The 20,779-nt window shown below is 32.7% G+C and overlaps 3 protein-coding genes across 3 annotated transcripts; 1 reads left to right on the forward strand and 2 right to left on the reverse strand.

The window, feature by feature from the left end:
* Positions 1 to 2,618: 2,618 nt before the first annotated feature.
* On the forward strand, positions 2,619 to 5,432 carry LOC140891571 (short-chain dehydrogenase ptmH-like). Its single transcript, XM_073300130.1, has 3 exons — positions 2,619 to 3,203; positions 4,479 to 4,638; positions 4,962 to 5,432. Exons 1-3 carry the CDS (start codon positions 2,867 to 2,869, stop codon positions 5,296 to 5,298), a joined length of 834 nt encoding a protein of 277 aa, XP_073156231.1. The 5' UTR covers positions 2,619 to 2,866; the 3' UTR covers positions 5,299 to 5,432.
* Positions 5,433 to 10,247: 4,815 nt separating this feature from the next.
* On the reverse strand, positions 10,248 to 14,654 carry LOC140891356 (uncharacterized). The gene is made up of 8 exons (XM_073299813.1): positions 14,338 to 14,654; positions 14,027 to 14,136; positions 12,861 to 13,108; positions 12,476 to 12,631; positions 12,184 to 12,340; positions 11,835 to 11,977; positions 11,690 to 11,725; positions 10,248 to 11,407 (listed from the first exon to the last, which is right to left on the reverse strand). The coding sequence occupies exons 2-8, from the start codon at positions 14,100 to 14,102 to the stop codon at positions 10,655 to 10,657; spliced, it is 1,569 nt and encodes a 522-aa protein (XP_073155914.1). The 5' UTR covers positions 14,103 to 14,136; positions 14,338 to 14,654; the 3' UTR covers positions 10,248 to 10,654.
* Positions 14,655 to 16,395: 1,741 nt separating this feature from the next.
* On the reverse strand, positions 16,396 to 20,631 carry LOC140891211 (uncharacterized). The gene is made up of 5 exons (XM_073299582.1): positions 20,421 to 20,631; positions 18,500 to 19,870; positions 17,697 to 17,894; positions 17,449 to 17,600; positions 16,396 to 17,320 (listed from the first exon to the last, which is right to left on the reverse strand). Exons 2-5 carry the CDS (start codon positions 19,836 to 19,838, stop codon positions 16,793 to 16,795), a joined length of 2,217 nt encoding a protein of 738 aa, XP_073155683.1. The 5' UTR covers positions 19,839 to 19,870; positions 20,421 to 20,631; the 3' UTR covers positions 16,396 to 16,792.
* Positions 20,632 to 20,779: the final 148 nt, after the last annotated feature.

Consider the following 20,779-nt stretch of genomic DNA (forward strand, 5'->3'; position numbering starts at 1 on the left):
ATTGTGTTTCAGCTATATATATTTGGTGTTGTAATATTGATAAGGTATATTGTTTGTTGCATGTGAGGATAGCATGGATATATATAATATAAGGAACACTTGACTATAAAGTCGATATATATATATCATACTCCAACTTAGACTTAAATATGAAGAGATATTTCTTATTTCTCGATCGTGATCGTAATATGTTTTAATTTGAGTACGTAGGTCTTCTATAAGACTGTGTTATGGATCGGTTCAATTTGAAGATTCGTTTCACAAAATTAATTCATGAAATCGTCTCATGGAAATTTTGTGTATGTTTTTTTAGTATCATTTTGTGGCGATAGAGTTTCTGGAATCGCTATAACTGACAAAACCTGAATTCGGGTAAAATGACAATATATTCATCTGAGACTTGCACCATATTGAAGGTGTACGTATGCATTATTAAGTGCATTTGAGATCCGATAAAATTATTAAATGTAATATCATGTATCAAAAGTTTTATATAGCAATAAATATTTAATTATAATATTTTAAATCGTACAATAATTCAAACATTATGCAGTATCAATCGTTCTTTAATTTCAACATATATAATTATTATACTCAATCTAAAAAGAACCAAACTTTGGGGGTGACCAATACGAAATTCAAGATAAATTTAGCTGCTTTATAGGAATCGCTCACGTCCTCGATTGACATGCATTAATTGTTTATTTGATTACCAATTTATGATAAGTAGCATGCATGAATGCATGCAGATCTACGATTTTTTATAACTATATATGTAATATTATTTTATGTCGTTTACGTACATAATTTATTTTCAATTTCAATTTTTAACAACATGAAGCAGTTGTTGGTTTAATTTGATTAGCATGATAATTTTCTTTCGTATTTAAGTTTATCTCCATGTGTTTAATTCCAATTTATTTTTGAGCCATGATTGAGATATATAGTTCTTTAGAGTTTTCTTTGAAGACAAACTTTGATATTACGTACCAATACCGCAATTAATATTTGAGTTATCATGCATGTATTAATTTTTTAAACTCATCCTAGTTGCAAATTATGTTTTAACATTTTGCGACTTATTACTACTAGCTAGCTTATTGAATTTAGGATGCCAACAAACAATGGTGTGATAGTCTCATTAATACATTTGCATGAAAATTTATTCGTGAAAAAGACTTGATTGTATCCAGGGGCGGATTTATGTGAGGACCCGTGGCCCCCCCGAAAATTTTAAATTTTTTTAGTATTATATATGAATATTTTTAAAAAATACGTATATATATTTTTATAACTATTTAATATAACAATTAGGTCTTAGCCTAGATAGCATGCACTCTCCTTTTTGTGCAATGGGCCACGGTTCGACCTCCTCCCGGCATTTCGTTTGCTTTTTAATTTTTAATTAATTTATTTGATTTGGACACATGCATTATTATTTTTTATTTATTTGGTTTGTCTTTTAATTTTTTAATTTATTTGTCTTTGACACGTCTTCTATCTTTTTTAATTGAGATAATTTTAAGGTCTATTATTAAGTCTTTATTAAATTAAATTAGTTTTTTTCATGTATAGGCGTTAAGGGTGAGCATTTTTTTATAAAATTAAAATTTTATTTTACCTCACTTTTCTCGTATTAAAAAATTCTAAAAAATTATTTTTAAAAAATACTTCTGAACTTTAAATTAAAATTAAAAAATTAAATATAAAATGAAAAAAATTAGGAGTTTTATTAATTTAAATTTTGATTTCGTTAATAATGACAGATCTATGTGGTTTTCGAACATAAAATTTCTCAATTTTTTTTTTTTATATCTCATCCTTAAAGAAAAAGTTTTAGGAAAATAACTCATGAATCACAAGTCAAAAGAGCGAAATTAATAGTTATTATTGAAAATTGATAGCTTTAATATCGCCTTATATTACCGTCACTTAATATGCGGCCCTTCCAAATTTTACATTCTGGATCCGCCCCTGATTGTATCGACATCTATTTGTATTACAGAATAATTACAAGTTTTGTATACTTTCGCAAGGTCATAATAATATAATATAAATAAATTATTTCTTATTTCGCATTTTAAAAATTATTCATTAACCATTATATTGCTTATTACGGAATAGCAATAAAAAAATATTTAGAAAAACGTAATTATTAGTCAAGTCAAACCAAATACCATGGGATGGTTTAGGATTATTAATAATTCATAATTAGATTTGATCTAGTTGATAAAACCTATAAATTTGATGTGGTTGGTAACATTAATTTATCACCCCTAATTCTTTAAAGTGTGCCGAACTCGTAGTTAGGGACAGAATCAGAAAATTTAATTAAGGGAGACGAAAATTAATTTTTTTTTTAATGAACAAGAGCGAACAATGTGGATAAATCATTTTTTAAAAAAAGATATTATTACAAATTAAGATTTGTTTCAGAGCATGGAAATTTTTCGTTATGATCGATGAATCTTGTAATGGATGACTTATACATTCAACAATAAATTACAAGTTTTTGCGTAAAAAAAAAAGGATAATATATTATAGATAAATAAAAAATATATTATCGCAAATTAAGAGGATAATATATTATTGTTAAGACTTGAATTAAATTGTTAAACACTATTATGATTCCGCCAATCCCATTGTCAGCTTCACTAGGCACAGTGCTCTAGAGTATACCGCCAGCCTTCCTCATCATCTTCAATCGGTGGAATCGCACTCCGCCATTAATGGTAGTTTGGTGAACGGCCAACCCAATCTTAACTTTGCAGTAATGGGTTTATAAAACCCTAGTTTTACCGATTAGTTTAGGAATCAAAGCTCAAGAAATTCGGTGGCAGCTGGATTCAGGCTTTAATTTGGATTAATGGGTTTCTGTGAGAAGCAAGTGGCGATCATCACGGGGTGTTCGTCTGGGGGCATTGGTCACGCGTTGGCAATCGAGTTCGCCGTGCGTGACTGCCAGGTCGTAGCCACTGCTCGATCACTCGCCTCCATGTCTGATCTGCAAACCGATCCCAGATTTCTACTCCAAGAGCTCGACGTGACGTCCGATGAAAGCGTGGGCCGCGCGGTCTCCGTGGTTATCGAGAAATTTGGGCGCGTCGATATCGTTGTGAACAATGCTGGGATGCTGTGTGTCGGGCCACTCGCTGAGCTGCCTTTATCCTCAATTGAGCAAACCTTCAATACAAATGTTTATGGTAACTGACATGTTCTTTAATTTAAAAAAAAAGTGATTTTTCTCGCTCTGGCCATTTGTGATGGTGTTCCCTGTTTCCTTTCTGTTAAAGTTTTGTTTGGAAGCTCGTTATGTGCTGTACGAGTTGTCAAAATGTGTTGACTCTCTGTTTCTTGGCTTTGTTTTTTGTGAATTTCTTGAGTCTGGTACCCAAACGTTAGTGTGCCGACTTTTCTTTGTAGAATGGAATTGCATGGAGCAGGAAGTGGGTGAATAACCACTTCTATCTCGGGAAATTGTGTGTAGAATATCTGTGATATCAAACTGAAAATGAAGAGGATTGTAGCAGTGACATAGGAATTAAGTACAATGGTTATACGGAAATTTTTTTGTAGCTTTATGTTAAGTTCTGTTTCATGTAAAATGGTCACTGCTGGGAAGTAACTTCGTAGATAACAGGCTTTGAATCTGATATTGTTCTGCCTTACCTACGTTAAGTATGTAAGAACTCACAACCCAGATAAGACTTGTTCGATGCTGTATATTGGCATTTGTGCGGCTAATATCATTGTTACCTCTTAGTTGTTGACAAAAGATATAATTTTGGCACTTTCAATTAGATGCCGCTGGCAATTTTCATGTTGTTAAAGTTGAAATGAAAATCATTTTTGGTATTTAGGAGAGTAGAGCTTCATTCTTCAAGACAAATTGCTGATTGGGCTCTGGTCTTGAGGAAGAAATTTTTGGCCAGTAGGCTATCATTTAGGTCATCGTCTAAGTGTTGTGTCGGATGACCTGCCTGGTAATAAGAGGATTGTATGAAGCCTGTAGAATTTTTTACATGAAAAGATCCATGTAATGACTGGAGAGTTCGCAAAAGTTTTAGAATTTATTAAGCAGTAGCAGTAGTAGTGGTTTTAATCATCAAGATTTAAAGCGATTGCATCAATCTCCGAATGTTCTATGTTATGTAGTACTTCATTTTTTTTCCTAGCGGGGCATTTATTTTGATTATATTGATTTAGTTTATATTAGTCGTGAGCTATCATTTCATTTCCATCCCGTAGCTGCGAAACAAAATATTTTCTAACTGTTTTGTGGATGACCTTTAAGTGTTATAACACGGAGGATTTCCTCATCATCATCTTGGGTTTTTTGGTTTTATTTTATTGTTAAAAGATATTACCACTGATTACCTAATTATTCTTTGGGATGGACTTATCAAATTGACAGAATAATTTAGTTTCTTGATGTGTTTCTGATTATCTCAATACACTGCACTGTTTTTTATCTGTAGGTTCGTTGAGGTTGATTCAAGCTGTAGTTCCTCACATGGCATCTAGGAAGAAGGGCAAAATAGTAAACTTTGGAAGTGTCACTGTTTTGGCCCCGCCACCATGGGGAGGTGCATACACTGCATCAAAAGCTGCCATACATGCACTTTCTGACTCTTTGAGGTGTTCCTAAATTTTTCTCAGTCTCTTCTCACATGATATTGACTGCCCATTTGAACAACAACTTCTTTTTCAAAATAAATAAACAATTGTTTTCTCCGGATAAGATTGATCATAGCTGTGTACCAGTATATTCTTCGTGGATTCGTTATGTTGTGATTTCAAGTTTGTTCTATGAAATTCAGTAAACGTGAATGAACAAAGGTTTCACTTTGCAATGTCAAGTTTTAGCTGTAGACATCAATGACTTTTAATGGTTAATGTTTCCAGCATACACACACATAACCGTGATAGATTTACATAACCTTGTTTGTTTATATACGTAGATTGGAACTCCGAACCTTTGGCATTGATGTGATTACTGTTGTACCTGGAGCCATAAAATCGAATATAGGAAACTCAGCTGCAGCAATCTATGATCGGATGCCAGAATGGAAGCTGTACAAGCGGTTTGAAGAAGCAATTCGAGCAAGAGCCGTCTTTTCACAAAGTTCAAAGTCAACCCCGTCGGAAGAATTTGCCAAGAAAACAGTTGATGCAGTGCTGAAGAAGAATCCCCCAGCATGGCTCTCATTAGGCCATCAATCCACTATAATGGCAGTAATGTATTATGTTCCGCTTTTTATAAGAGATTTCATCCTTGGAAAGAAATTTAACTGTTGAGTATCAATATTTATCCGGTCGGCATGTGAAAATCTTTGTTTTTTGTCACATAGGCAGTAGTACACCGGAAACGACTACGTGCCATGCGTAAAACCAGTGTGTGAAAATAAAAAAAACTTGAGAAGTTTGTTCCATTTTAGAGTCATCTGAATTTATTTTCTTCTGGAAAATGTATGCTTGATGTTAGCTTATTCATGGTTCGAAATGGAATTCGGCCAGCGCCGAAGGTTTGAAACTACTACTGTTCTTTATGATTTATGCAAGGATTATACATTGCCGGAGCTCTTATTAACTAATTGTGTTTCAAAAAATTATTAAATTAGATGAACTGAAAATCAGTCGATTCAAGTTCACGTGAATTGAAAATCAGTATATTCAGTCGATATGAACTGAAAATCAGTTGATACCACTAAAATTCAGTATAAAGCAGCCAAGAAGCAATCCACATTAATTAAAAATCAGTTGAAATTATTTCACATGAATCGAGTATCAGTCTGAATTGAAAGCAATCAAAACCAATCTAGACATGGTTTCATTAAAACATATTCAACGAACTGACTGGAAAATCGGCAACACGCCCAACATCGGTCAAATTTGACGACAAAAGTTTCTTGAAATAAATTATAAATTTGAAAAATTAAAGTATTCATTAATTAAGCAAAAGCAATATATGAAATTATAAAATTTGAAAAATTTAAGTATTCATAAATGAAGCAAAGCAATATATGAAATTAAAAAATAAAATTTGAAAAAGGGAAGTATTCATAAGTTCGGTCAAGACTCAAATTGGACTACAAAAGTTTTGTTTTGTTAGAAAAATTATAACTTTTGAAAAATGAAAGTCTTCCTAAAATTTGGCTTCTCATTGTGAATAATGTTATAAAATAATAGTCATTGAAAAATCGCATTCATAGTTAACAATCTTTGTTTTGTTTATAAAATGGAAATAACAATAATGATCATAAATTCACTTATAATAACAATAGTGGGTATTATTATGGTTCAAGTGTTGGAAAACAATTTGTGAGTGTCTCTAAAACTAATTGTAATAAAGAAAAAATAATACCTTACAACAACTAATTCCACATTATCAAAAAGAAAAAAACAATCAAGAAATCACCACAAATGAAAGTGAAAATAAAAATAAACACAAGGGTGCGAATTACCGATGACCTAGAAATTATTGTCATTGAGGTTGAATATATAATAAGAAAATATTTCAATTCACTAAGATAAGAAGACAAATAACAAATAATAATAAAAAGTAAATTAGTTAAAATTAATTAAAAAGAGAACGTTAAAACATGTGAATTTTTTCAAGTAAGAGCCGCATCAGTGATTAATATGTATTTATTAAAAAAAAGATAATTTTCATGTTTATTTATTAGATCAACGAATTTTATTTGAAATAAAATTACTCCCACGTGCAACATATGTGCATTTTTATAATTTATATTTATATTATATTATATTTATATACATGGTGGGCATGAAATTGGGCATAGTTATTGGGCACCATAAAAAAACTCGTATATATATATATATATAAATATATATATATATATATATTTCTTCTACTATAAAAGTATGAATGATGGGCTAAGTTTTTCATTGTGAATTTATAATTTTGCCCTCAAATTGTATATGGATCAAAAAATATGTGTGGCCGATAATGGAAAAATGAGGTAAAAAACAAGGGCAAAAAGGGATTAGAATTTTAGTCATCTTTAATGAAAAATTTATTGCATCATGAGTAATAGAGGTGTATTTATTATCATTTATATTCAATTATCATCTCAAAATTAATTTTTTTTATAGTCAATGTGTAATATATAATATAAAATTTCACAAATAATATTTGGCCACAATATTTTTATATTTTCAAATATTTTACTTTTAATATATTTGTTTGACACAAATTTTTTTTAAGTGTAAATATTGCAACAAAAAAATATTAGTTATTTTTATTGTCATAGTGAATAGTGAGAATAGGGTTAATAATTTCAATAATAATAAAAAAGTTATAACATAATAGTTTATTAATTGATTGTTTTTTTTTGAAAGGATTATTAATTGATTGTAATAGAGAGAACTTTACAAATTCAATATGATGTTTTGAAAATAAATTAAAATAAATTATATTACAATCGTATAAAAGGTTAACTTTACAAATTTTTTTATAAAAAAAACTTTACAAATTCAATATGACACTCTCTTCGACCAATACTTATTATTGTCTTATTTATTTCAATACATTTAATTATAACATTTTTATCAATATTTTTGACGTTAAATGACATGTTATTTTAAGTTGATATCAATCTTGTGCCTTATTTTTTACTATAATTTAATTTGGAAAAATGAGTTAAAATATTTTTATATTGTCAAATATTTTTATTTTTCATATATTTGTTTATAACAAATTTTATTTTTTACTATAATTTAATTTGAAGAAATGAGGTAAAATATTTTTATATTGTCAAATATTTTAATTTATCATATATTTGTTTGGCACAAATTTTTTCTAAATGTAAATATTGCAAAAAAAAAGTTATTTTTATTGTGATAGTGAGAAATATGTTAATAATTTCAATAATAATAAAGTGATTATATCAAAATAGTTTTTTAATTTATTGTATTTATATTAAAATAGAATATATAGAACTTTACATATTCAATATGATGCTATCTTTGATCAATAGTTATCATTGTCTTATTTATATTAATACATTTAATTATAACATTTGTCTCAATATTTTTGACATTAAATGACATGTTATTTTAAGTGGATATCAATCTTGCCTCTCTTTTTTTTTACTATAATTTAATTTAAAGATTTAAGTACAAAATTAATAGAAAAACATACGTTAAAAATAAAAAATATATAAAAAATTTAAATAATATTCTACGTTATTTAGTAAGTTTAATTATTAATTTTCATTCTAAATTTTACCATTTTAAATAATTTGTAAGTTTTTTTTAATTTTTTACCGTAAAAAAAATGAATGTTTCAAGTACAATATTGATAACTTACAATCACTTTTAAGTTATACAGATTTCATTATTACTCATACATGATTATTAGTCTATAATATGATATTATTGATAGTATTCAGAGTAAATGAAAAATTTTAATGTAAAAATTCTTTAAATTTTCTCATACCTCTTTGTCATGTTAAGTATATAATTAAATGGTTATTAATTACTGAAATTAATTATTATTAGGATTTAAGTAGAATAAAAATTTAATTATATTAATTATTTTTTTTAATAATATCTTCTCACCATATTATACATAAATTAACTTTTAGAGAGAGAGTTGGTCTTTTCGTTTTATTAACTATTCACTCATATGTTATATTATATATAATAAAATCAATGGCGTATATTTAAGTGATATTGGAAAGTTAATAGAGTTAAATATATAATTGTTCTACTCATAAATATTTCACTTGGTTTAATTTATTATTTATTTTTTTAAATTGTTAGTTTGTTTACAAATATACTACATTAGTTTAATAAAATTTGTTAAAAATAATGATTTAATTATAAATTATTAGTAAGTTAATTAAGATGCTAACTTTAATTGTGTTAATTAACTAAGATTCTTATTATATCCTCATTCTAAATTTTATCAATTTTAAAAAGTGCTTTGTTTGATTTTTTTTTATCAATTAAAAAATTTATGTATCAAATGTAATACTGATAACTAATAAACACTTTAAAATTATAGAGATTCATTATAATTTATGTCTCTCTATGGTTATAAGTCCATAACTTGAAATTATCATTTGTATTTAAATTGGATTTAAAAAGTTAGTGTAAAAATATTTGAGAAATTTGCTTTGTTGGTCCTCTATTTTTCAGATTTTAGTTTTAGTCCAATATTTTTCTATTTTTTTTGTTGTTGCAATTTTATCTTTTTTTCGATGTGGTGCTGATGTGATATCAATGCAGTGTTGTTGTAGAGCTAACATGTATAGTGTTACACATGCATTTTCGAGGAAAAATGACTGAAATTGCCAAAAATCGGAACATGCAAGACTAAAATTGAATTATGAAAACATAGAGGACTGAAAATGCAAAGTAACAATCATACATGACCAAAATTACAGTTTTTGCAAAATAATTTTTCAAAATCTTTTTACTATGTAATGTATATAATTAGTGAGTCAATTAATTGAAAAAATTATATATTATGATTTAAGTAGGATAAAAAATCATTTAAATGAATAAATGATTTTCCATATCTGCTCTTCATATTACATATAAATTGATTGTAAGAGAACATTCGTCTTTTGGTTTTATTATTTATTCACTCATATGTTGTATTATATATAATAAGACCATTGACGTAGATTAAAATACTATTGAAAAATTAATATATAATATTAAATATCTAATATTATTACTTCTAAATGTTTCATTTGGTTTAATTTATTATTTAATTTTTATTATTTGTTTGTTTACAAATATACTGCAATAATTTAATAAAATATAATTAAACGAGTTAATTATAAAGTATGTTTAGTTGTATAAAGTTTCTCTATAATAAAATATAATTTCATCGTATTATATTGTAGAGAACTCAATAATAATCAATATAACTTTCTATTAATTGTGAAATGCAAATATTCAATTATTAAATATGATATTTGATTGAATTGACTAAAAAAACTTCATATTACGTGCGTAGCACGTGCTTTTTTTCCTAGTATATATATATATATATATATATATATATATATATATTTGATAATGACCTTGATTATTTGTACATTCGTGGAATAGTACTTCCTCTTTGGTTCCCATGAATATGATAATATATATGATAGATAAAGGCCGAGGACTATTCGTTTTCACTCGAATTCCTCTTACCCACATATTACCACTGCAGAAATACTTCAAGGCTCAAGCCTAGTCAAACATCCAAAATTTCAGAGTGTACATTCTTTAATATCATAATTGGACCCGATAACAAACAAATAAATCATTGCACATCAATGTTCAAATATTCCTAATAGCTATCACACCAATAAACTATGTCAGAATGAATGTGTATTTTACCATTAAATAGCATTGCTCCATCATATGGCAATACAAAATTGTCTCTAGCCTATATTCATACAGTCTTGTCATTACACCACAAAATTTTTGCAATCAAACAGAAACGCTGGATTCACCCCGATAATTACCACCAAATTTCTATTCATACCGAAAACTATAAGACACTCCCCCATACACTGGTCAAAAGATTTCTGTAACTACACGGTCATTTTCTAAAATAAAGTTTCAGGTAGTCAGAGAAAAAGTTGGTCCTTCGATGGGCCGGGGAATTTATGTGAGTTTCTCACTACTACTGATAAGGGTGTGTATAGTACAAAACTCCTGGAGACTGACCTGGAGTTAGAGGCCGAAAATTAGGTGGTGCAGGAAGCTGCTGAGGCAACGGCATTGGCTGCTGCATGGATAACGTTGATGGCTGAAGGCTGCTATGAGTTTGCTGCTGAGCCATCTGCATTTGGTTTTGGTTCAACGAAACCATTGGGCTAATCATGTACGACGGAAGTACAGGTGGAGGTGGCACAGGTGGCAGCAGAGGAAAATTTCCATACTCGTACGAGATCAAATTTCCACCAGGAGGTTGCAAATATTGGAACGGGGGTGGCTTCAGGGTAGAATGATAGAGAGCTGGTGTGTTGGAAATTTGGCCTTGAATTGAGGTCTGCGGTATGAGAGATTGATAAGGGCTGTTGTCATGATTTGGTTGAGCCGGGAAGTTGGGATCTGAAATGGGTTTTGGTGTTGAGGAATTGTTGAATGCCGTTGAGAAAGGAGTTGATGATGCTAAAGAATTCATTAGCGCAGCATTTTTAGCTTCTTCAGCTGCTAAGGAGGAAAGGGCAGATATCATGATGTCCTTAGAAGAGCTTGAAGCAGTGAGCTTGTCAGCAACCTCGGCTGCAATTGCAGCCGCCGATTTTTTTGGCATTTGTTCTGGTTTTGCATTGGCAAGAGATGATAGGGCCGACTGTTTGATCGAGAACACCCGATCTTCCTCCAATTGCTTTCGCATGCTTGCAGCTTCTTCAACCTGAGCTTCCGCTACCTGAAAGTTTATGCAGGTGCAGAGATATTAGCACGGCATTCAAAATTATTTTTAATCCAGATTCATGGATAAAGGTTAGTAAAAATAAGTCAATCATTACAATGAGTACCGATTTACTAGGAAAACAATGCAACTACTACATTTGACAGCAATCCCTGGGACCATATCCAAAATAAATAGGAACAAAATGAAAAAAAGAGACAATGATCAGTCCAAATAGACTCGTCTTTCTTCTAAATGAAGCACAGAAGTAAAAAAAAAGGTAGGCAAATGATCTCTAACCTGCATCTGGGTCCGGACATTCTCTAGCTCAGATTCCTAAGAACATCACAAAATCAGCACAGATATTGCACGTCAAAGCGAAAAATGAAAAAATTCCGAAGTTACAAAGTTGAAACAAAATCGTACTCAGGAACTTCTCATCTACCTGCTCACGCAGTGCATCACGTAGCTGAGACACGAGTGCCAGCCTATTCTCTTCCACAACTTTAAGATTTTCAATGCACTGTTTCAAAAGAGCTTCTTCCTCCTCCAGTTCTTTGGCAAGAGTCTTCCTCGATGGATCCCTAGCTGCAAGAGCAAACAGTAAAAAATTCATGGGTTAAAATGTTAGCCAATAATAACTGTGAATATTTCCACTTCATATTTCGGGTCTTCATTTTTGCACACGAAGTACTTTGCATGAATTTCATTTTCCAACTTTTTGAAACTTTTCAATCAAAAGTGAATTCCTTAAAGATAGATGTAAGATATACTTTTCTAAATTGCCAACTTACCCTTCGTCAAAGCAATGCTAACATCATTTTCCATCTTTCTTACACGATGAATTGCAGATTTGCATTTATTCATTTCTTCATCTTCTTTGGCACATTCACCTTGCACCAAGTGAAAAGCAGACACTATTTTTTCTGTAGTGCCGCCTATGCTTAATTTCTGGCTTGAAACAAATAATTCAAGATATAAGCACCCTTTATCTAAATTATAGGAACCAGTTCACTGGTATTAGATAAATAAATGCCAAAAGACCAGCACAATAATGTATAAGAACGATATCATAATAAAACTTACGGTTCTTATAGACCGTGAATCCCTTTTAACTATTCGGACCGAACGAGAACGCTTTTTCCCAAGCTCCAGTGGCGGAGGCAATTCCACACCAAGCATTGCGTCTCTAAGGTTTTGAGCTCGGGAACCAAAGACTCTCCTTTCTTCCCATATGCCAACCTTTTTGTAAACGGACATATTCAGATGGGAAATTTCAAAGAATCAAATGCAAATTCATTGTGTCATTTTTGCCTATCAAGACTCATTAGACTGACCTCATAACATGATATGGACATTATTTGAAAAAAAAATGAAGGCCTAAATACACTTCTAAACAATCAGATTAAGTTCAATGAGGGTTGAGGGACTTAGAGATATAACAGTGGCATCCTCCTGAGAAAAAACTCACCAATCGGGATACCACATTCTTGCCACGATCGTCACCTTTATTTTCAATGTCTTTGATTGCTGGAGGTAGAACCTTCCAAAACTCAGTAACAAATTCAGTCCCTCTTCGCTTGCTATTCTGAAGAATGTCATTTGCAAGGTACAGAAGAGGAACTTTTTGAGCCATTTCTGAACTATGAAACTGTTTATCCCATGTCGCAACAACCTGTTCTGCTTTGCTACGATGAAAGATGCACCAGTGCGACAATGCTATAGATGAAGTCAAGGAAAATAAGTAGGCGAAGAAATTGTTCGGAAATAAAACAGTGCTTATAAAGGGGAAAAGTACAAATGGACAGTAACATTTAATAAATGCAAGCTATACAAAAGAATGTTAGATTTAATGATCATATTGACAAAAAGTAATTAATATAAAGGGCTTCTATATAAACATCCACACACACACACACATGTACAATGAGGCTTGCCATCATGAGAGAAAAACATAGATAAGTATATTGAACTACAATTCATGAATAAACATCCTTAAACTCTGCAACTTCCATAACATAAGAAACCAACAGAGAAAACAGAGTTATAAACGTTAATATAATCATTACAACTCGCCCTTTATACCCTCTAACATTCGACACATTCTCCATGTCGTTATACGAATAATTTACTAAAAAATATTTACAAAAGTAAGTTGAAAATGGAGAAAATTGGAAAATACTAGTAAAACATAAGATTTGATCATTTAATCAATGTATAGAATGGTAAAGCACCGAAATTCAGGGAACATTGGACACGTATCCAACGACAGTGGTACATGATAGGATCACAAACACGTGTAAAACATTTCTACAATTTAACGGAAATCAGTTAACCGAAAATCATGGAAATCAAACAAAATGATCTAAACTAACATTATAATAAGAGGCTACCGAACACATCCGTTTTGGTAGGTAAGTAACCGTTATAGCCGTTAAATTCGGGACTAATTACAGATCAAAATAACATAAAAACAGACTTTCCTTGTCTGCTGCCCCTGATCAGAAAATGTAAGCACAACCCTAGCGCAGTGAAAACATAGAAACCATAACAAGGATAGATGTCTATGAAAGATCAGTTTCAAAGCCAGAAGATTAATCAGAGGCATAACCAACTAAAAAGTAGAAAATAGGATACTTTCAATGCATTGCTGAGTGCTGTTGAGCTTCGAAAGCTTGTCAGCAAGAATCTCTTCACTGAATACACTGTTCATTCCACCTTAGCCGTTCTTCCCTCCTTCACCAACCCTTTACACAGGACAAAACAGTCATACACATCAATTAATCCATGTATCAAAGCACAAAAAAGTACCCCAAACCCCTTAAATCAAATGAATTAATCTCCAATTCCCCCCTCCCCCCAACCCAAAAAAAAAAAAAAAAAGACAACCGCCCCACCCATTCAAACACGTAAAAATTAGTAAAGATTTGATCTTTGCAATAAATTACCAAGATGGTCCCGGTAAAATCACCAAATTCAGCAAATGCCGTGAAGTAACGCACAAAGAAAACAAGCAAAAACAAAAGAATAAACTGAATTGCACCGTGAGAAGATTAAAGAAAAACGAAAAGGTGGCAATTCGTCTGAGAAGGGCGAGTTGTTTCAAGAATTCAGGAAATAAACAACCCTAAAAGGCTTTGGGATTTATATACAGAGCAAGACGAGACGCATTGAATGTGAAACGAGTGTGTGCCCTTTGGAGAGGGAGATTACGAGGATTTGATTTGAGTAGAGTTTGGGCAAAAAGGTTTAAACTTGAGAGGATGTAAGCAAAATATTTTTTTGGGGTTTTCCAATTTTCAGTTGTCATGCGCACGTGTATACTTTGTCTGCACTCACCAAACAGATTCATGGAAATTGGAAATTTTCTATTTTCAAAAGGAAATAAAAAAAAAATTGAAACTTCAAAATAAATTATTTGATCTAGTTATAAATTAAATATAAATTGTTTTCGAGTGAAATCGAGTAATTTGTTATTCAATTTATGATATTATTTCTTACTCTTTGTATCATCGGTATTATTTTAGAAATTTCATTGAATATGCTGAAGATATTTTCGAGTAACTATGCAACACAAATTTGAATGAATAAAAAATTAAATATAAAATTATGCAACACTCGGATCATTACATATTTTTGTATTTTGACCAAATTTTCTTGTTATTCCAAGGTTTAATGACATGACAAAATAACTACTTAATTTGTATACGAGGATAATTTCTTAAAGTGGATGTCCGTGGTAAAAACAAATTATAAAAGAAATAGCAGAAGAATAGATCATGATTGATTTTGGAATTTCACCGAGTTATACTAAGATACGAAAAATGGTTACCCAGAAGTGCAGATTTTTTTATTAAATGATGAAAATATATATTATCAGAAAAATTTGACAGTTAAAACATCGATATCAACTCTCCATGAAACATATGTATTGCCGGGAATGAAAGTATTTCAAAAAGCAAGAACCCAAACGGGGCAGGTCCAGGGACACATTTGAACAATTAAAACCCTCATCCATCTCAATGCCATATACAGAAGGAAAATCGATCCCAACCCAAACCTCCATGTTGTATACAAAGGAGAGAATGTTTCCAAAAAAAAAAAAATATGAAAAGAAACTTCTTGTTTCTCTCAAAATCCAATGTTCATATCCTCTTATCGCTTTCAAAGCTTTGCTTTTGGAACTCGCATGAAACTAATCGATTTAAAATTTTTGAACATACAAGCATATATATAAAATATAATTAGTAGGTGATGTTGTTTGAGGTTGAATTTCATCAAGTTGAGCGAGCGTAAACACATTGTATGCAAGACGCAAACTAATACTTTTAATAATGAAAAGGAATTTTCTCAAGAATAAAAAACAAACAAACAAAACAGAACATGGTGAAACTCTAACATTCCTTCGCTCCATATGTGATTGTCACAAATTTGCTTATCACAAATTTTTGGGTAGCTTTTCGATTCCTAGTGATGAATTTAAAGTGGTATAACGTATATTCTGGCGCAAAAGCGAGATCCATGATACCATAAGAAATATTCTAGGCGTCTATCTTAAATTACACTCAGACTTGCAATTTAACCAATCCAAAATTCTAGTGAGACATATTATAAAAATAAATAATAGGACTGGTTTGTTTCATTGACAAATTATTTTCCAAACTAGCAACTGAAACACGCAACGGTTCAAAATCTAGATAGCTAATTTAGCCCCATTAATTATACCCAAAGCCATAAACTGTGCTGAGGATCAGAACTGAACCCGGGAAATAAAAGATTCGGAATATTGAACCAGAGCTCGACATACGAACAATGGGGCTCATATCTCCGTCAACCCGCGCATAGCGAGTAAAAATTGTAAAGCATGTGTGATACAAAAGCATGGAATTCAACATCTGGAATATTAAAGCATGTGTGATACAAGGGCATGGAATTCAACAACTCGACTATCGTCAGCCAATGAATGAAGAATTCAAAGCAATGCATAACATCAACAAGCATCAGAATCAGAGTCTCAAGTAAATAGTGCAATTCCAAAAGGATGTCACCAGCAAGTTTTAAGAAAATGTCTTGCATACTATTTAAGTTTGGGGAGAGTTGGATACCCAGTCTGGTCTAAATAAAGAGAGGATCCGCTAGGGAAAAAAAGGGGCTCGACTTAACAGAGGCATACAGTATCTTAGTTTTCACTCAATCTCAACCCAATGCCTCCCATGATAAAAAGCATAAACTGTTCAACAAACCAGCAACAGCAGCACCTCCTTGAAAACCGGTACATTACGCACGCCACACCTGCAGACCTGCAAAGACGCAATTATAATATACTATTTATTGTTAACTTTCACACTAACCAATCTATCATGAATCGATGAAGAACTCGGCCACAAGTACTCGGCCCTAACACTAAATAGTCTTCCCCTGAGAATTGAGCTTCACTGCAACTTGTTCATCAGACAATGGCAAGTAGTAGATGCGAGGGGTTGAAATAGTTTTCCGGAAAAGATCATCCAAAGTTACAATTGGTGGGTCAATTTTCTCAGGAAGTGGAGGTGGTGGAAGATTAGGGTGATCCCTTGCTGGGTGCAGGTGCAGCTGTTCTCTTGGTGGAGGTACCCTCGATGGATGCTGGCGTTCTCTGACCGGTGCTGCATTAGCCAGTGGTGGTGGTGGAGGAAGAGAAAGAGGTGGAAGTTGCGGCGTCGGAACTTGTTGGCGTGGAGAAGGTTGAGGTTGCACAGGAGGTTGAGCATTGGCAAAGGTAGAAGGTGCTTTGCTTGATGGTGTTGTGGACGATGCAGGAGGAGCGTCCACACGAGTTTTAACTTCTAGCGGATCAACAAACTCTGCTACCAGCATTCGTCCCCCATTTGAAGGCCACTGGAGATTGTAAACAGCATTACGGGTTTCTACAGCTTCCTCGATGGATGAATACTGCATGTTTAAGAGTACTTTCTAATCATTTTTAAAAATGAAATCCTTGATCAAATACAAAAAAAATGAAATTTTTTTGACACAATTACCAGAATATTATCATGCACACTGAGAGAGAGTAGACTTACGGAGACATAGCAGTGGGTTTTAATGTGATCCATCCAGAAACTGGTATAAGTGCCCGTCTTTCCAAGAAGTTCTTGCACTGCTTTCAAAGTAAAAGGGCGCAGAAATCGATCGATCCTGAGAGAGTTACTCGGGGGCTTTGAGGACGGAGGAACTACGAAAATCCAACAAGAATATGGTTAAGAAAATTACTGATAGTCTGATATTTATAATAAATAAATAAATATAATAAGTACGAATCTAATGTTACCAATCCGTTCTTTTGGTGCTTCATTAGTCGAGTCAGATGTATTGATGCGCTTGATGGAAGTTTGAAAATCTTCAGATGGACCCTTAGGAGTCTTGAGAGTCTCAGAGTTACCTCGTTCTTGCTCAGAACCCTTAAGTCCACCAACTTTCCATCTGTGTGGTCTCTTTGCTGAGTCATTGTTCCCAATTGCTTCATTATCTGTACATTCAAAATCATAAATAACCAACACTTTGCAATGGAGAAACAGGAAAAAAAGTGCTCAACATTGTCCAAACAGTACATCAAATGCAGCTAGCTTCAGTGCCGACACAGCTTTCGTCCTACTGCTATTTCTCATATATTCTGTTTCAGCTTGGAATTAAACTTCGTTATCTAACAGAGTTTAACTCGTTCTTAGTAAAAGCTGGAGAACAACAATACTCAAAACACCTAACAAAAGTAGAATCTGGTTCAGAATTTCAAACTTGGCAAAACTCATTCTCATGATTTTATCTTCTTATCAGATGATTCAGATCTTTAGTACAAAATTCTGGTTTCCATTTTTAAAATTCACAAAAGTTATCATCCTCCCTGAAAACAAAAAAGCATTCAAAAATAATTATTCTTCTCCTTATCTTGCAACCACTCCCGTATGATGCCATGTTTTTAACACATAGAACTAGGAAAACATCCCGAGGAATCAAACATTCAATGTCACCATGATTATTCACTCCCCATCTGATGAAAAAATCCTCAACAAACATTCAATGTCAACAGGAATGCCAAAAAATTGCAAAAAAATACTGTGATTGAAAAACACTTACCATCACCATCAAATTTCCTTTTCATAGAAGTCAGTCCAGCAACTTTCTTGTTTTCAGCATTATCAACAATAGCTTCAACAGTCTTATCACCGCCAACTACATCAACGATATTATCCTCCTCAACAATAGGTAGTTCAGATTTTTCCACCAGATCTCTTGTTCGATCAGAAACGGACTTGTACTCCATTTGTTTACTCTCCAATACATCCTCCTCCATGGAATCATCACCAGAACTCCGGTCCAAACTTAGCTTTTCGGGACCCAATTCATCTCCATCAATGTTCTTAGGACTGTCAACAGTTTCAGCATTAAGGCCATGACTCTTTTCGTTTTCTACTTTTGTGTCAAGTGGGGGCTCTTCTACATCCATAGGATGTGTTTCTCCATCATGAGGGGTAAAAGTGCTGGGTGGAGGGGGAATCTCACAGTCAACATCTAGCTCTAATACGCTATCATTAATTACATCAAGCTTAAGTTCATTTTTCTCAATAATGGACACAGATTCAGTAGAAACAGAATCATTTATTACTTGAGACCCTAAATGAGGGTGTTCAGCCTCAGATACCTGATACTTTGATTGCTGGACCTTGTGATCTGGTTGGGGACCCTCGGAGATATCAATTTCAGGCGGATCCAGTGAAACTGTGGCTTCATCCTGAACTTCACTACCCTTTAGGTTTACTTCACCTGGAGGTACCACGGTCAGGTTGCTTTCATCAATCAGAGGCATCTGAACATAGGAATCTGAGAGTTCAGGAGTAACATCCTCATGATGCGATTCTACTCCATCATTGTTGACTTCTCTAATTAGATCTACCTCCTTATGCTGTCCATCGTTGTGCAACACTGATCCAGTCAAAGCTATTGCAGGCTCAATTGTCTCGCTGACCACAACAGTAGCTTCCACTGTTGTGACCTCAGAGACTTGCTCCACCACAACATCAACATCAACATCATTGATTTCCTGTTCAACGTTCACCTCCATATCTTTGCTTTCACTCACTAATCCTGTGTCAAGGTCAATCCCAATCTCAGGGTTGTTCTCCGGCGTCCCAATCGGTCTGTCCTCAGTATCCGCAAGATCTTTACTTTCAGAAACAATATCACCCTCAGTTACTTGTTCAGAAGGTAACTCAGATACATTAACTTCACTAAGATCGTTATCAGTGCTCTCCTTGGCACTTTCCCATTCATTGCGCACTGCTTCATCCAATCGCTTTATTAAATCTTCTTTCAACCCCTTAATAGTCAATTTACGTCTCTTAAGTTCTTCCTTCAGCTCAGTGACCTTCCATTGGTCCAGTGGTCGATTTCCAAGAGTAATATAAGGTGATGACATTTTGAATCAACAAATTGCCTTTCAGAAAAACTCTGCAATTAGATTAATTGATAATAGGATGGTCAATAAGGGGATGATAGCAGATACAAATTAAGAACAAGTTTTAGTTTATGATGCTTGATGACAATCTTGTAATAAAACCCAAATCATGCGGGTAGGTCAGGATTTAGAGAGGCTTTTGGCAACAAGAAATCCTACTCAAAATAGAAAATCCATAGTTGCCATCACTTTTAAAGAATCTTTATCACTCTCCCACGAATGTTAAAGAAATCAGATTGATATGTAACTTTTGAAAAATAACTAAAATCGAGCAAATGTTAACTAAACAGCAGTTTTAGCATATAATACACATATTGCATACTTGCATCTACATTATCAGACCATCAAGACACACACAGAGGAAAAGATTCGATTTTTCCGACCAAAAAAGTCTCAAAGGCGTTGAATCCCAGGTCCAATTGCATATAAATAGTTATGCGTTTAGCCAATGAAAATGCAAATGGGAAATGATTGAAATTAAAAAAAGAGACATCCATCTCTGTCTGAAATTTAATAAACGACACTCAAAACTGACGATAGTACCTGCAGCGGTTGATTATCGAGACCCCAGTTTACGATGAATCGAGCTGCGGAGACAAAAAACACTGCTGAATCACAACACAAAAAAAGATTAAACAAAGAAGAAATGAGAAAAAAATCAAGCACAAAAATTCAGATAGAAAACGAGATGGAACGGCATGCCAAACAGAATTAGGGCACCAAAATAGGGTTCGGGGGTGTGGGTGTGTGTGGGTCGCCCAGGGACTGAAGATAAATAAAATAAAATACCCAAACGTCACACCTCGTATTTATAGCAGATTGACCCTTTCCCTAAGGCCCATTGGGCCTGCATTGGCCCGTCTTCCAACATACAAAGACGGCTCAAGTCTATATCGCATCAA

The sequence above is a fragment of the Henckelia pumila genome, chromosome 3 (genome assembly GCF_033568475.1).
Source record: "Henckelia pumila isolate YLH828 chromosome 3, ASM3356847v2, whole genome shotgun sequence".
Classification (NCBI taxonomy): domain Eukaryota; kingdom Viridiplantae; phylum Streptophyta; class Magnoliopsida; order Lamiales; family Gesneriaceae; genus Henckelia; species Henckelia pumila.

Excerpts from the sequence above, each read along its gene's own strand:
- LOC140891356 (XM_073299813.1), bottom strand. The coding sequence starts at position 14,102 with ATGAACAGTGTATTCAGTGAAGAGATTCTTGCTGACAAGCTTTCGAAG. Across the intron at positions 13,109-14,026 it reads CACTCAGCAATGCATTGAAA|CATTGTCGCACTGGTGCATC; the intron begins GTATCCTATTTT and ends CTTCATCTATAG. Across the intron at positions 11,726-11,834 it reads GTGATGCACTGCGTGAGCAG|GAATCTGAGCTAGAGAATGT; the intron begins GTAGATGAGAAG and ends TGATGTTCTTAG.
- LOC140891571 (XM_073300130.1), top strand. The coding sequence starts at position 2,867 with ATGGGTTTCTGTGAGAAGCAAGTGGCGATCATCACGGGGTGTTCGTCT. Across the intron at positions 3,204-4,478 it reads CTTCAATACAAATGTTTATG|GTTCGTTGAGGTTGATTCAA; the intron begins GTAACTGACATG and ends TTTTATCTGTAG. Across the intron at positions 4,639-4,961 it reads GCACTTTCTGACTCTTTGAG|ATTGGAACTCCGAACCTTTG; the intron begins GTGTTCCTAAAT and ends TTATATACGTAG.
- LOC140891211 (XM_073299582.1), bottom strand. The coding sequence starts at position 19,838 with ATGTCATCACCTTATATTACTCTTGGAAATCGACCACTGGACCAATGG. Across the intron at positions 17,601-17,696 it reads AGCACCAAAAGAACGGATTG|TTCCTCCGTCCTCAAAGCCC; the intron begins GTAACATTAGAT and ends GGATTTTCGTAG. Across the intron at positions 17,321-17,448 it reads AAACCCACTGCTATGTCTCC|TATTCATCCATCGAGGAAGC; the intron begins GTAAGTCTACTC and ends TTAAACATGCAG.